Raw genomic sequence first — 17,057 nt, 5'->3', positions numbered from 1 at the left:
TGTGGACGCGTCATTATCCTTGTTCCAAGTTTACTTAATGGTGCTTTAGCGTGAGTTCTGGTTCTGGTGGTGCTAACTAGAACATTTCCCAGCTGCCTCAGTAATATTGTATTTGCTGGCAAGAGTATGGATGAACGGTGGCAGCTGGTTGGATGGTAATAAACAATTCCCCTAGTTGCATTATGCAGCCTTCCCCGAAATATTGCTTTACTCTGCAAAATATATTCCCGGCATATGTAGTCTGCTCACAAACATTTTACCCCCTTTGTAATAAGATGTGAAAAATGGTGACTGCCTAAAAGTCTGAATCTTTTGTGTTGCTTGAGTATTTGGCAATGTAGCCTTAACTTGTTATTGCAGAAAGAGCAGTTTTGTTCTTATCAGCATTCTTTTTTTTTTGCGCTATTAATTGAGTGAGATCCAATTAGTCAGCTCTTGATTACATGAATACAAATACAGTCCCCCAAAGGAAGAATGATACCTTGAATAGTAAAGTGAAGCCTTTTGTAGTTAAATGATTTAGTATTTTGAGACTAATTAAATAACTCCAGGTCGTGGTGCAGAATTCAAAACCAACGTGTTGCGGCTGACCTGTGTTCCAGGATTTATTGCTGCTTCCACTACTGAAGTAGTGAAGCGCACAGCTTCAGTTGGGTTTAAGAGTCAAGCAAGATGCTTGACTTTGAGGATTTATCCAAGTGAATAACGGTGGCGCTGTCAGCCAAAGAACATTTTTGTAGCATGTGACACTGCAGCTAGAAGAATCTGCCACTGGAAATGTTAAGCTTCTCAGAAAGGATTTGCAATTAACCATGACCTTGACCTCTTTCCTGGTCATTTGCTTCTTTATAGTTTTTTATTAGAGTCAATATATATAGCCTGGACTCTCTCCTCTAATCCCCAAAGTAACTTGTTTTGACAGGATATTTCATTGTTAGTCTGCTATGTGGTTCAGAAAACGGATGATATTAACGTAATATAAACTGGAAACTGGAATAAGGTTGAAATGCTTCAAAGATTTCCTGGCTTCTCACAGTGGAGAAGTTGAAAGCACAGTAGCACATCCACTTGTCAATGGAAGGATGTGTGTATGTGTGTGTATGCATTAGGGTTTGCCGTACAGTAATGGCCCCGACACTCAAGCTGCTGAATGCATGTGCTGATTCCCTGCAGGGGTTGTTGGGTAGACAGCTCAAGAGCTTGCTGATGCGTCATGAATTGACACTAGAGTTAGTGGCCAAAACAGACAGAAAATAAGAATCTGGGCGATAGCCTGAAGGGAGACCGATGTTGAAAACAATTCCCTGGATTTCCTGTTTGACGTTGATCGATTGATGAGCTCTAGCTCAAAGCCGTCCACCAGAGTGCTACCTGGAGATTGATGGAGCCAAAAAGACAGTTTTCTTTTCTCTGTATTTCCAGGTTAGATATAATCCTTGAGGGGTGCTTGCTACCTTACACATCCTAGTATAATAGAAGTATTTAAAAATGGCAGTAATTGTTTGTTAGCTCTTCAGATACTGTCATCAGAAGGGAAGAAACTCATATCTACCGTATTTTCCGCACTATAAGGCGCACCTAAAAACCTCCAATATTCTCAAAAGCCAACAGTGCGCTTTATAATCCGGTGCGCTTTATATATGGACCAATATATATACACACGCACATATGTATCTGTATGTACAATATGACAAAGCATAGCACCAAACATATACTTCTCCAGTGTCTTTAAGCCTGGCCTTTTACAAAATGCTCAATTTGTACACAGCTGAAAAATGAAATTGTTTTCAGAGCTTCTCCCTTTCCAAAACACTGAATTTATCATTGAAGGAGTGCCCTGCCTTTTATGTCCACACAATCTATTCGCACCATTAAATCTCACCTGACACTGGACATGTATTGAAGAATGAACGTTTGCCGTGATGATAGTTTGGTGGGGCAGCATTGAAAAGGGAGGCCTTGTCTCTCACACAGCTGCACCAGGTAATCTCTTTCTCGTGGTCCGTACAGTCACTCCCGCCATTTCTTTCCCCCCTCACTGCTCGGTCCTTCCATACATTTTTCATCTTCTCAGCTCCACCAGCAGCGCTCACAATAGAAGTGCAATTTTCCCTTTCCTTGTGATTCTCAGTAGCTTGACAGGGCAGGTAGCTTGCACACGCGTGCAGATTTTGTGGCTGCCGTGCAAGGTGCTTTTGCACTGACATCAAAAGATTTTAACACCTGAACAGCTCCAAAATGCACACACTCACTGATGACTCAATATTTTTAATAATCATGGTTCATGCAGAGATACCGGCGCAAATATTTTAATCACAGTCTTTGTAAGCTGTAGGACAAGACAGTTCATACTGATTAAATCAGATAAGAAGTAGCTACAAAAGAATCTGATTAATTTTCGAATGAAATCCCGCATCCTCCTAAGATCCCTCCATATAAATACATATATTTGAGCAGTTTTTTCCATCCCAAAAAAGAAACGCTAATGCATCCCTGCGGGCTGCCACTCAGATAAGATGAGGTAAACTTGGGCTCATAATTGACTTCAACAGTTTACTGCTGCAGCCCTCCAGGGCACTTCACCACCGCAACAAAGCAGCAGCCTAGAAATAATCCACTTGTGTCTCAACTACAGCCTGTGGAATGATTTTGCTGTTCGGATTTTGTCAGCGTTATGATGACAATATTGTACTGCAGCAAAATTACTGCACTTAAAACATTAAAGGGTAAACAATCCAAACCTGTTTCACCAAATGATTTGTATTGTTGGACCAGCCCGAACACCACGTAACCTGCATTAGCATTAGTGTAGTTGCTAAAGAATGTTTTGATTTGAGAAAAGAACTGAACTGAATAGTTGAATATTTTGTCTTCTGTTATTTTCACTTGAGGAGCAAAGTAAAAAAAAATAAAAATAAAATAAAATGTAAGATGACCTTGACTGGATCATTATTATTATTATTAATATTATTATTACTTTGTTGGACTGAATGCTTCACATTTTATTAGCATGTCTTGTGTTGTTTACGTTGAATCCCACAACTCAGACATGAAAGGAAATACTTAAACAATTTGTGCTAAACCAGAACCTCATTGGGGACATTGGTGATGTTGAACTTGACAGTCCCATCACAGTTGCTGTCGTCTGAGGCGTTTATCTGACATGTCATTGCACTGACCTCAGAAGGGGGAGCGCAGTTGGAAGAAATGAAAAACAACATTGAAGCCCGCCGTGCCTTCATTGTCTTCCTTGTATATGCCGCACCGAAGATGATTGGACTTGTACGATTGTCGCGCCTCACCTGAAATAATGACTGGAATTTAATTTGCATTGTGAGGAGGCCGGGAAGATGATCAATGAGGTGCCAGCGAATAAGATGGAAGCAGCATACATAAGTGAAGAACGACACGTGGTAAACAACTGCAGAGAAGTGATGACTCGTTTTCCATTTTAGTGTGCTGTGTGTCAGCAAAGCCATGGGAATATAACAAGCTATGACAATATAATGGGAGGACAGATTGTCTTGTCAATTTTGGCTTGCTTGAAAAACCGAGTGAAAGAAAATACTGTGATACAAAAGAAAACGTTTGCAGAATATATATATATTATTGCAATAAATGTTGCAACAGTGCTCTTGCTGACTAGTCTATCCACGCACCAACAAAACATGTCAAAACCCATTGCTGCAGAAATAACCAATGAGCTTGGGGGGTCATTCATACTTAATACATTTTGAGATAACAGACGGTGTGCGATGGTGAACAACTTCCTAAAACAAATGTGCAGCTCTAGCTAAATACAGTTACCTTCTGTTACCTGGCTTAGATCCCAGCTTGCAAACATAATCAGAAGCCGTCAGGGAATCTGATTCTGCTCTCAAAGTGGCCGTTTTAAATGCAGTTGATTTTAAGCCCATCTTGTGGATTCTGTCTCATCGGGCGGCTGTATAAACAGAGCTGCTAAAATAAAATTGGTGGTTGTGGTGGTGTTGTTTCTAATATTTTTACAATCAGTGTAGCCACGATTTAAAATGGGTAAAAGGGTGAATGCTATTTTCAGTAAATAAACAATAATCACCATGCAGTGTTGTCATAAAAAATGGTATGAATTTTCTTTAAATAAACACACCAATGCAATGTCAAATTGCCCACCAAAGCTATTTTTGAAGTTTAAAAGAAAGTTGAACAAAATTATCAAATGGTAGTTAGATTAAAACCTTCTTGTATTTATGCTGCATGACCACCAAAGTGTATATATTTTTTTAAATATGACATACGAGTGCATTTCTGTTTGTCTGTCTTTGTAAAAAAAAATTTTAAAAAAGGAAGTTGTTACGCCCATTAAGTGATTAAAAAAAGTGTGACCTTTCTTGTGGTGTTTGTGCACTATAGGTACACACAGCAAGCCTCTGAGCTGCAATATTCTGAAATTAAGTCCCGGTTGCTGATTCCCCTCAAACCACTGCCTTTATGGATCCTGCAGTTACAATGTGTCAACACACATCCGACATCTTCCGTGATGCTCTTGATTGAGAGGCGGCCGAGAGAGCCAGAGACAATCAACTTGTCCTTCAGATCCTGTTAGAAAGAAAATGACCTCCCTCGCTCGCTATCTCATCTCTATATTGCAACAATCATTGTGTCTCTTATTAGGATTAAAAATACCTGTTTATTTGCCACATTATCGCCAACAATCAATGAGTCATCATTTATTGTTAAAATGCGCCGGCTGCATACATTAATCGCAAGTAACCAAGTAACAGCATGTTGCGTGTGAAAACCTCCCCTGCTTTTTCAGCCAATTTAAGAACATAAGCAGGTGGTATCATCATGCTGCTGCATAATGTTGCAAACGGATATTTTGCAACCTTGACCATTGTCCACATTAATATTTCAGACATTCTACTTCTGTGTCACTGTCGAGCCAGCGCTACAATACAAACCATCCTAACCCACGACTGAGCAGGATATTATGTGACTAAAAGACACAGACGTGGTATTTTAATTAAACATGGAGATCCTTCTCACAGATGAATGACAAAGTAGCTAAAAAAAAAGTAGCTAAATGAATATTAAATGTTAAAACGTCGCCCTTACATTGCCTGTTTGTGGCTGAATATAATCATTTGAAGCGTTGACATGAAAACCAAAAAGGATTTGATAAATTCAAGTTCTGGCTCATTTGGAATTGTAGGTATGCAATATTGAGCCAACAAATAATTGTGTTACCAAATTAAATGTTGTCTTTGGTTCCTGAATTTTGTCTAGTAAGTTCGATTCATTATTCACTGAAAATAATTAATATTCTTCTTCATGTCTATAGTGGAATGCAGTCTGAAAATTGGGTTGGATTGGAATAGAATTTTCAGGGTTATTATTCTGAAGACAACCCTCCTGAAAATGTTTTTTAAAAAAATCGAAAATATTAACATTTTTTGCTTTCTCTGTGACTTTTTTTGTGTAAACACCAATTCACAAAGGTATCGGCGACGATTAGCCAATGGAAAACAAGGGTCAATGTTAGATATAACAAAAAAGTCACCAACCAGTCACTTAAGCTTGTAACAGCAGTTGCTTCCTTATTTTCACTAAAATGTTAATTAACGATACTAAAATGTTAAAGCGTTACTGTATATTATTTGAAAGTTGAAGGTATCACACAATTCAGATTCATGTTCCTTGTGGACCTTGTACAGTTCCCCAGGAACCACCAATAGTCCACTGACCACAATTTGAATACTTCACTCACGCTTGACAAGTCACTGTCAGTCAAACTCAGTCATTGCCATCTCCTCCAAATATATGCAAAGCAAAAAATGTTTGTGTCAACAGAAAAGCGCCGTCCACTCAAGCTGCATTCTACGTCGAGAACTGTGTGATGGAAAAACCCCACAAAGTGGCTCTTTGTGTGGACTGAAGGATAAAGAAATGTGATGACAGCCGGAGAAGTCTTTAGGCACCTTAGACGCAAGTATCTCTGCAAAACAAGACAAATACACAGTGAGTAGAATGATCCTTTTTGAAAATCCTGCATGTAATCTGAATGGGAGCGGAGTTTCATCACTTGCATTAACACCCCCATAAAACCGCAGTGACAAGCTTGTTGTGAAATGGAATTGTGAAGGCATTTTGCAAATGGAAGTATGCATAACAAATGACATACTCTACGGATACTGTATACTGAGACTCCACATTATTAGGGACTCAAAACTGAACTCAAAACAGTCTAGACAGATCTATTGTTCTCACTTCTCTGTAAAACATGCAAACGTACCACAATGCTCTCTTTTCCAAATATGAGCGCTGAACCCATCTTCTTGCAGCAGCTTCTGCAATCTACATTGTCCTAAAATAAAATAATAACAAAACATCACGATAAAGTGACGGCAGGTAACGGTACCAATACCCGCCTTTTTTCAAGGGTATTGGTACTCGCCTCTTGTGGCTGTTTTATGATCAGGAACTAGAAATAATGAGATGTGGAAATTGCCATTAATGCCATTACATTTTAGGTGAAAATGATGAATTGGGATGTATAGGTCTTTGTTTACAACAATCTGTCGTGGACTTTTGGGGGGATATTTTATGCATCAAAAGTACTAGTGGTGTCGGTATTTGGTAGCGGTGACTATTCAAGAACTGAGTACTCGTACTGGTATCGGTCTGGGGAAAAAAAGTGGTATACATGTTGCCCTATCTAGACTGTCAATTAAAACAGGAACAGAAAAAGGAAAAATCTTTGTTGCTGATCTCGTATTGGAGTGGTCTAAAAAAAAATCAGGTTTTGTATTGTGTCATGCAAGTGGACCCATTTAGGTGATGTACTAAAAGATTAACTAATCGCAGTGGTACAAAACATTGCATTGACGAATATTGTCAAAACTCAGTTATGATTGATTGATTATTGTTTGTGATTAATGGCAGTCCTGTAAAGATTGATTTAACTGCAGGCCCGTGTTCTGTTTTTCTTTTTTATGGGCTGCTAGAGTTATAAAAGCAGCTCTTTGCAAACCCTGTAGGAAGTTTCAAATGAGCTAATATTTGGAAACTCAATCTCAATATTTCAACCTGGAGCATGAAGCACAATGTAACATAATGCTTGTAACATAACACCTTTTAAAGTGCATTTAACCGTTTTGTTGATGTTTTCAGCAGACGTTGAATGAAAGCAAATAGAAAACTTGATGTTCATTTACTGGAGTATGATTTAACCTTGTGTTTATTGGCCTGTCTATATAAATGAGAATAACCACCATGTTTCACAATGATATGCATGCGGAGGTTAGTTTTACTGGTTAGCTTTATTGCTTTATGGTATCCGTGTAAATGCAATCGCTCACCTGTTTTATGACCCGTACGTCTTGACAACTGCAGTGCTTTTATACCTAAAAGAAAGCAAACACAGATATTTGTTTTTTAATTTTGGGATAAAAAAATAATCATGGGATAAATATTTACATGCATGCATTTGAGAAGATACGTCATTCCATCACTGTGAAAAAAGTAAACCAATTTAATGGAAAAGTCTGGGATTGAAGATATTATAATTTTGAATTTAATTCAGGTGACATTTAGAACATAATTTTAGTGTTGTTTATACATCATTCGATACAATGTACATCCTTTATATGCATCTAATTAGAGGGACATTTAAATCAGCAGGAATGTTTATTCTGGGCAGGTTTACTTTTTTGTTAGTGGATGTTAGTTTTGAATATTAAATCAGTTTTTTAATTACCTGTTTAGAGTCTAACTGGACAGCAGCGATGAGGTTTAAAAGATGCATTGCAAGATCTCCAATTCAATAACAGAAAAAAAAAAAACATTAGCGGAGACATTGAAGAGTAGGCAGATGAATACTGCAATTTTTCACTCAAATTACAAGAAGTATGTTATAAGGCTGTGATGTTAACTCACAGCTTGTAATAATATTTAAGGTAACACAGTATAAGGGGACTTCTTACCTCGTTAACAGCATATGATTCTCAGTCAATCTGTTTACTGATGTGAAACTTCACAAAATGGATTAAGGAAAATCACAGGAGTGCTCTTGATTGAGTAGGTTAGTGGATGTAATGCAATAGTTTAATTGTATGAACAATATTGCATTTGTTCTGCGAATTATACTGGAAAAACGAAACAAATAGCCAACTATTGTATTTAGAGAATCTTACACATGGTTTATGTTTATTTTTATTAAATACTTTATGTACAAAGACAGATTGGACACACAGAATAAAAGCACTAATTATAAAGTAAACACTGTACATTGCTTGTTTCAACGACAGAGAAAAACGGTGGTAAATAAAAAAAGATGTGATTAGACCTAATTAGACCTTTTTAACACAATATCATCATGTAAAGGGAAACACTGCGGTCATTTAGAATGTTTTCTTTGATTTAGTACTTTCTCTTTCCTGTTGTTTTGGGCAAACCATGCATTTACTTTCAAGCTATACAGTGATCACAAACCTGCAATGACAAAATTGTGGCTATAGTTTCAAACCAAAAGTGGAGCTGAAAAGTCATATTATTCATTTTTCATGGGGAGTGAGGGTGGATTTTAACCGTTTGGATTTATTGGCAAGTCACAAAATTGCTCACCACCAGGGGAAAACTACTGTAACATCTGGTGCTTGATTATCATGGGATTAGAGGCAATAAATAAATAAAAAAACACAAATAAATAGTAAAAAACGAAATCTGATTTTTTTTTTTCATTTACATTTGTGTACAAAGATTTTTCTCCACTTATTGGAATGCAATCAATAAAACAAATGTATCTGCTTGGCAGAAGGGAATTTCCAAAGTGTTTCCGATAAGTCATTTCAGTAACAAATTAAAACCATTGTTTTTTCTTTTTTTTTTAATGATCACAGCGGGTTTTGACACCAGAACAATTCATCAACGCACACCGATACTTATCAGAGATCAATTTCGATAATAATAATTACACCTGGTTTCTTTAACACACTGATTTTCCCAATTTAATTTATGCAGCGATCTGTTCTCCCCAGACTCACTGTGTGAGCTGAATTGCCTTTGACATATTGCTAAAGTATTTTTGTCTGTTGCATCTTGTTTTGAATAGCCACTGCTTTAAGTCGTTATCTGGAATGGGCAAACATGGTTTGAAATAGAAACAATTTAATAGATTGTAGGTCCCGTGTGGAGCACCTTCAGTATCGACTATAGGGATGTTTTCTGTATCCACCTCTTGTCGGCTGTAGAAGTGGAGCTTTGAGACTGGGACGGGAAGTGGGCCACTCCTCTTCTGGGAAAACAGTAAAAGCATCTGAGTTAGTGTGTGCAGGTATCACGGTGACTGAATATATGAGCACATTTCATCCGAAGAGATTCTCCACAAAATTAATTTTACAAGGGCTTTGGCCTCTGTCGGCGCAATGATGTGCTTTGACAGCCAGCAGCTCCATCCTCCCTTAAAGCCACACAGCAAAAAGGCGGTCACCTCTTCTGCATGGCACATTGAGCAAGATTCCAAATAGGAAAATGTTTATGGAGCAGAAAATCAAATCATTGCCCTCTTGGATTGTGGTACACCTTTTGGCAAACTGACTGCAGTTGGAGCGCCCCCCACTGTTGGAGCTAGAGAGGGGGGGGGGGGGGCTACATGCTTGAACCCCCCCAGATGTCAGGCCGTATAATTGACTTTTGGCTATTTTCCATTTTTTACCTTCATTTCCCATAGGGAACATTTAATAAATGTTAATCACATTTTTGTGAAGCCCCTGAAATGTACTTGGCCACCCAAGTCATCTAGCGCCGCAAGTGAGCAAGTAGTACCCTGTAATCCTAAAGATGATTTATGTCAAATGTAGAATTGTTTTAATTTTAAGTCATGCAGAGACACATCCACGTATTACCATTCAAAATGGCACTGCATTGCAGCTAATTTACACAATTTGTCCAAAGAGAAGAGCCCAACATTGGAGTTGCCATTTGACTGTGAATTCTGAACAGGCACTGCCCTCCTCCTGCTTCCAGATCTGACTGCTGGTTAACGGCCATCCCATGTGTCAAAGCGCTCAGAAATCCAGAAGAGAGGTTGTGTATGTCTGCCTTGTGCCTTGGGGTGAAGACTTGCTCTTCTTTAGCCGGGAGGCTTATTTTGTTCAGCAATTGCAAGATGGAGCTTGCCTAATACCATATTATTTTTCATCAGAGAGTGGACATCATTTGTGGGCTTCACAAAATTAACGTATTAACTTTCAGCAAGCCTTTACTATGCCAAATTCAAAACTATTATGTACATGTCTCTTTCTGATTTTTATAAATAGTCTCTGCAGGTGCTCTGTATAGCTTTTAAATTAAATTTAAAGTGACACCATCCACAAAAAGCAATAGGATACATTCCAATAGAAAAACTACACTGGTAAAAGTAATTATCATAAAAATAATCATAAAGAATTATGCTACCATCATCACTTACCATAGTTGTTGTAGGAGTCATCATTTGTTCCTTGCCCATATTCGTAATATTCGGAGATGCTAAATGACAAAGACATTGTATGTCACTATATGGTGTATTGGACAATAACACTATTATCCTTTTAAAATCTCTGCTGGCTTAAAATAACAAAATACAACACATAGAGACGCTTTGTGTGTCATTATTGAAATGTGTGTAAATGTTACCTCTTCGAGTGATTGCTGTAGTTTTCGTCATAGGCATCGTAGCTGTCATCATCATATTCTCCGCCATATCCATCATCGTAACCCTGCGAGGAAAGACGGTGTGAGCAAAACAGTTGAGTCGTCTACTTATTTATTTGCACTCCAAGTGAAATCAATTAATGCTCGGTACTGCGGGCAGTGTCCATAATGCGGGAGGAAAAAGAAAAAATTGCCCGCCCTGTTAAAATATATATATGTATTTTTCCTATCCACATTAAGCAATGTTGTCTTGGAACCAAGTGGAAATATATTTTTAAAGCTATTTTTAAAAACACTATCAGGAGTGACAATGTACTCTTGTGTCCTCTAATTGACGAGACATGGTATTTTTTTTTGTAATTCTAGCCTCATTTGTAAAAACAAAGGAAAGAACACGGGCCCTTTTACCCAGACAGGTAGGAATAAATCAAATGTTAACACAAAGGTGGAGGGTTCTTATTGGGCATAATTAGGACAGCAAGTAGCTGAGGGCCCGTAGCCATGTGCTTCATTATCAGTTGACAACCCGCATTTCCCCCGACAATGACGGATCTTCACGCCGGGTTGCTTTTGAATGTGCCACCGCAAAGCAGGACGGGAAGGAAAATGAGATTTGCACCATTTTTTTTGTCTCAGTGAATAGCTGTCGCTCTTCACGCTTTCCACCTTTCCAAATGCACCTTTTGTTCTGGCATATACTTATTATTTATTCATACGACCTGCTCAAATCATACCCTTATTAGCACCTCAAAACCGTTATAAACTGAGTCAATTTTCCACCTGACTTTCTCGCTTTCGTTGTTTGTTGCTCAGGTGAAAGAGGTTTAAAGGGCAAAAAAGTTATACGAAATGTAAACACATTATATAGTTATATAATAACTATTATAAGAATAGTGTGTCACTTGTGTTTTTATAAACAAAAAAGGGGATGGACTTAGAATTCTAAACAGACTTGCAGATGAGCAGGTTGTCCTCAGAAGTGTCCGGAGAAAGAAAGTGCTCTCCTAGAAAAATGCAAATCTGAAGCATCTTTCCGAGAAAAGCTAAACTGGAAGGATTTTTCTCCTCGTTTCAAAGGGGTTTCTTTTGCAGCTTGCATAGACGATGGAGTTTTTTTTTTCCTCCTCAAAGCCTCCCAAAGCTCTGTGTTTAATCACATTAGCGTTTTTCAGCCCTGCTATGGTTCCAGGGATCAGGTTTTGCAGAGGCAAGCAATGCATTTCAAATTTGACCACCGATTTCTGTACCCACCACATTATAGGTGTATAATGTAAGTATAATTAGTTCAACAAATACACAAGCTTCCTTGAAAGCACCAATTTTTACCCGAAAGTATTTGTTTTCAACGTATCATAGAGTACACGTCTGCTTTTTTTTTGGTTTGAGATGCAAGTAAACTGGAATTTATGCGTTGATAATAATAATGCATTCCCACATAAACAATATTAAAATATCATTCAAGGCCATCTTCAGAAGATGTTATTGGGTATTTGTTTCAATCTGCTTTTGCTCTTCCTTTCATGCTATTCTGCTTCGCTCAATAAAAGTAACACATATTTAAAGTAAGCAGCCCCTAATTATATCCCATACTGTTGTAGCATACTGTGATAAAATAAAATACATCTTAACAGCTGAAACATCAGCCGATTGCTGAAAAAGCAGATATGTTATCTCTAAAAGAGTCCTTTGACTGGATAAGAGATCTGCATTTGAAGCACTCATAGCAAGAATGACATTTTGCAGCTTAGTGCAGATGAATGAATGACTGATGTATAAAAGTAGAAAATGCCAACTCACATCAAACTGTTTGATCTGAAATAGCAACAGTACAGTGGTTGCCCATCAATATTTCTGAGTGTGCCCAGGGCTATTTTTAAGCATGCATATAGTATACAGAAGGGATAGATGCAGGAACAATGTAATAATGCCTTCTTGACAACATGAGTATGTGCTCTTAAATAAATACCTCTTTCGTGACTGTGTAAAGAATGTGCTGCAAATGTTTGCCATCGTGTCAGTGCAGTTGATTCTGGGATATAGCCCGTATATAACAACCCCCCTGCTCTCACTTCACTCATTGCATTAACGCCCTTCAATCCGGTTTGGGTTCTTTTAAGAGCTAGAATGATGCTCTCTGTCATTTAACTACATGGCGGCGCGATAGGGTTCATTAATCCCAAATAGTCTCTTGAGAGGTTTTGTGTGACGACCACGCTACAAGTGCAAACCAATTCTCACATGATCTGTTATTCACAAAAGGGCTGTGACTGTAATTACATGCATTCATATGAACATTATGTTTTGATTATGAATATGAAATATTATTTCTGTCCACTAATTTGGCTCTTGAATGATCCGGTTGTAGAATGGAAATCAAACACACAAGTGCATAAAAAACACTGTACAATACTTTTAATCAAAGGCTGATGATTTGTTTTTCTTCTAAACAAGTCTTTTTGTCTGCATAAACAACTGAAACATATCCGCAATCACCTGCTCAAGAAGTGAAATCATTATAGGAACTAGAGTATGTATAAGGAAACTTAAAAAAACAACAACAAGGGAACTTGAAAACAATCATTAATAAATGGTAACCTTTGTTACTGATTTCTAGCCAGTTGCAGCAAACAACCTTTCACACTTACACCTTTGAACAATTCAGAGGAGGAAGCCAGAGCACCTGAAGAAAACCGCCAATACTTCAACCATTAAAAACTAAATATGAATGAAAACAACGGAAATTTAGTAATAGACATACATGAATACTTGTGATAAAAAATGTTCTTTCCAATGTTCTTATAGTCTCTAAAATGCCAGTTAAAGCTAATGAATTAATTCATTCACACCACCTATCCAACTTGTCCAATTAAACATTTCCGAAGCTCCTTTGCTAAACGAATGGGAATATTTTGTATATTCATAAATGCTACCTTAGTAGCTTTTATCTGGCAAACGCAGTGGTGCCAGAAATGTTATAGCAATGTGAGATTTGTGCTAGAAAGCTATAGGGAAAGAATATTGAATTCATAAATTATGAAGAGGAACAGAAACATGATAACTACCAGCATCCTTGTACTTTCTGTTGAAGTTTTAAATCAATAGCAGCCTCAATAGGTGCCATTATGGACATGGTATCACTTTTAGGAGACAGCGTGACACTTTGACAGTATTCATCAGTCATCAGCCTCTGGAGAAATTGACACAATATCCACCAAGGGTGCATCTTTGCAGAGCCAAACCTGCCCCTGCTGAGCAAGTCTTGTTTTATCAGCTCACTCAAAGAACAATGTTGGCTTTGGAGAGGCATTACGCCGACCCTAAACTCAGTCATTGGAGGGAAGAATACACAAGATCTTCAAAAACACGATCTTGCAGCCCTTGGAATACGCTTGACATAAACTGTGTAATGTATCAGAAACAAATCTTGCCAAAGTACGATATGAGAAAAGAAAATGTTCAGGACAAACTCATCTTCCTCCTGTAATCCCAGAGTCTCTGTGCTCCCAACCTTCTTTCCAACTTCCAATTATAAAGAGAAGAAACGTTGCGCTTTTTCACTTTGCAGAAATGCGCGGGCTTCACATCAGAACTCAATTTGGTTTGGTAATGAGACTGTGCTTGTGCATCTCCCCGTGCAGACAGCCCAATCTTCACATGCCAGCACTCAGGGGGACTCTGCTTAGCAGGGAGCCTCGGATGGGCTCGGCTGGTGAAACGCTTGTCTTTTTATGTTTGGTTAGAACTTGGGGATCACCTTGAAATCTAAAAACGACCTTGACAAAATCTCCAAATCTAAAGACATTTTTGAATTAAAGTGTTTTTGATATGAATCTCTAGCGTGAGCACGTCAGTTAAGTATTCAAAAGACGTTCACATCATGAGCTGGTGGCACATTCAACTAAGGTACATTGAAATGATAATTTACCAAAGACGTTCAAACGACGCTGTACGGTTGAACAACATGGACTAGTCAAAAATATTCACTCCACATTGACAATTAACACCCTTCCCTTTTACAACAATGAGGGATATTTTGTCCAATTTGGATCCAAATGCAATTTTTCAGGTCCCCTGCCCCTTCCAAGTTACCCAAGCAATTCAATGGAAGTAATCCTATAAGTCCCATAAAAAGTATCGTTTTAATAATAAAAAAAAGTTGCTGGAATTAATTGCCTGCTTGCTCCAATTTTTCCAAATCATAGAATCCCTTCATGCCCCAATTTTCCCTACCTCTACATGTAACATGAGACTCATCACATTCAAAGTAGATTAAAGCAAGTAATTACAGTATTTACTATCAGCTCTACTTTTTACTTTGAGCAAAAGGGATTGGACTCACATAGTCGTCGTATGAGTCATGTGTGCCGGCTAACAGTGGAGGTCGGTACCCTCCAATTGCTGTTACTGCCGCTCCCCTGGCTCTCGGAGTTTGAGCTTCCCTCGTTAAAACAGATGCAGTGGGCTTGCTGTGTGTCGCGGCAGCCGTCCCCCGAGGTGTTACTGTGCTCCTTCCTGTGTTCCTGCGGGCCCTGCACAAAGCAAGCAAGCAGAAGAGCTTAGCGGTGATTTGCCTTGGGAATCTACCCTGCAAATTCCGTGAGCAGTCTGCAAATTGCTGTGAAATCGCTTTTATTGCTGCTTGTGTCCAGGCAGCCCCAGTCGGCGGTCGTTTCACAGCAAAGTATGCCTGAATGAAACCTGAAATGAGCATAACCTCAACGGGCTTTGAGGGCTTGTAAAAATCGCAGGCTGAAAAGTGTTACTTTTGAGAGTACTGCTGTTACATAATCGACCTAAAAAGCATTTATTTAGGTCTTTGTTCAACATCCCATGGACAAACAGATGCTTATATTGTGATTATATTTGGACGGACAAACATAGAGAGACAGATGCTTCAAAAATGCCATTTTTCATACACAGTACAGTGTTGACTGGTGAGTTCAAGTCACTGCCAGGATTGTAGTTTGGGTTGAACATTGCAAAGCAGTCTATAGTTCCGTAACTTACATTTGAATGTGATGTAGGTCGGCTGGGAGAGCTTTTTTTTTTTTTTTTTTAATTTCAACTCTAGTGTATCCTCTTCTAGGTAGCAGTCTATTGTGAGCCAGAAATACAGCAACTCAAAGGGGTATTAGTGGTGCATATTTTTCATGGAGACTTACACTAATTGCTTATCTGTGTGCCATAAGCAGGAAATCTGAGTCAGGAAGTGCTGCTTGTGGTGCTGACTTTTTTGTTGTTGTTGTTGTTGTGAGCATTCCTTGATACTACTGGGAAAAACGTCCACGTGGGCTGCCAAAATTTCAAGACCATACCGGTTTGCACCGACCACCATCTGTTATACCCTGGACAATTTGCTCTAATGAATAAATAAATAATAAATGGTGCCAAGAGGCAAGAATTCTGTACAAGAAACCATATGCAAGGCTGAGCTAATTAAATGCTTTGTTTGATTTACATTTCATGCACCTATTAGGCCTAGTTGTTGTTTATTGCCCTCTTAAAATATGTTCTCTAATGAGAGCATAGATGTGTTTTGTTGCAAATGAGCACTCCGTTGTACACCATTCATATATTAACTGCAGGTTAATGGCGTGAAGCACATCTTGAGGAGGCTTGCAGCAATTTAAGCAGGACTCGGACGATGCTTACAGTCGATGACCCTTTGAGGACGAAACCTTCACATTTGAAACCATTGTCCGTTTAGTATCTAGTGTCTTTGAGGGATTTCTCAGAATACTAGTCACACTAAAAACAATGATTGTATTTCAGTGAAATATGTCTAAGATTATAGTCATCTTATATACAGCAGATATATTAGTTCATATTAAAAAGACCACATATATAGGTGTGCGGTGGAATCAGATTGAGCAGATGCAAAATACAGTGGTGCCTTAAGAGGCAACTGACTGGACTTTTGAGGTTTTTGTATTGACTGTTCAGCAAAACATGAGTTACAAATGCGTTTCAGTTCAGTAGTCTCCCGTCAATAGACGGTAGCAGTAAGCTTTACAGCCATCGATTTGCATTGGTTTCCTTGCAGTGAAAGGAAAATACCAGAGATGGGAATTTCAAGCCTGGAAAAAAAATAAAAAAGTATAAAATGCAAGAAACTTATTTTTAGAGACATTTGTATGTGTGCAAATGGTTTCCCATGTATTTGTATAAACCTCAGAGTTATATTATTCTGCTATGAGTTACCTGGTGGATACTGTGGTGGTTGTCCTAATGCTCCTTCCTTGTGCATTTCTGCCTCTGTTGGACTCATCAGAACCGTTTAATAGTGATAGCTCTCGTAGTTGCTCCTGTCTGATCTCGTCATTGTAGTCCTGTGGAAGCAAGAAAAACAGCATGCCTCATATATTAAATCTAAACACGCAATT

The 17,057-nt window shown here is 38.4% G+C and overlaps 1 protein-coding gene across 1 annotated transcript in view; it reads right to left on the bottom strand.

The window, feature by feature from the left end:
- Nucleotides 1–8,154: 8,154 nt before the first annotated feature.
- Nucleotides 8,155–17,057, bottom strand: part of khdrbs2 (KH domain containing, RNA binding, signal transduction associated 2) — a 28,149-nt gene continuing 19,246 nt past the window's right edge. The window contains exons 5-9 of the mRNA XM_061285385.1: nucleotides 16,876–17,003; nucleotides 15,014–15,203; nucleotides 10,657–10,739; nucleotides 10,451–10,509; nucleotides 8,155–9,274 (exon numbers count right to left, since the gene is read on the bottom strand). Of these exons, the coding sequence (XP_061141369.1) occupies nucleotides 9,180–9,274; nucleotides 10,451–10,509; nucleotides 10,657–10,739; nucleotides 15,014–15,203; nucleotides 16,876–17,003 (555 nt within the window). The 3' untranslated portion in view covers nucleotides 8,155–9,179. The remainder of the gene's footprint in view (nucleotides 9,275–10,450; nucleotides 10,510–10,656; nucleotides 10,740–15,013; nucleotides 15,204–16,875; nucleotides 17,004–17,057) is intronic.

This window comes from Syngnathus typhle, linkage group LG8, assembly GCF_033458585.1.
Source record: "Syngnathus typhle isolate RoL2023-S1 ecotype Sweden linkage group LG8, RoL_Styp_1.0, whole genome shotgun sequence".
Classification (NCBI taxonomy): domain Eukaryota; kingdom Metazoa; phylum Chordata; class Actinopteri; order Syngnathiformes; family Syngnathidae; genus Syngnathus; species Syngnathus typhle.
This window is presented reverse-complemented; position numbering and strand designations above follow the sequence as displayed.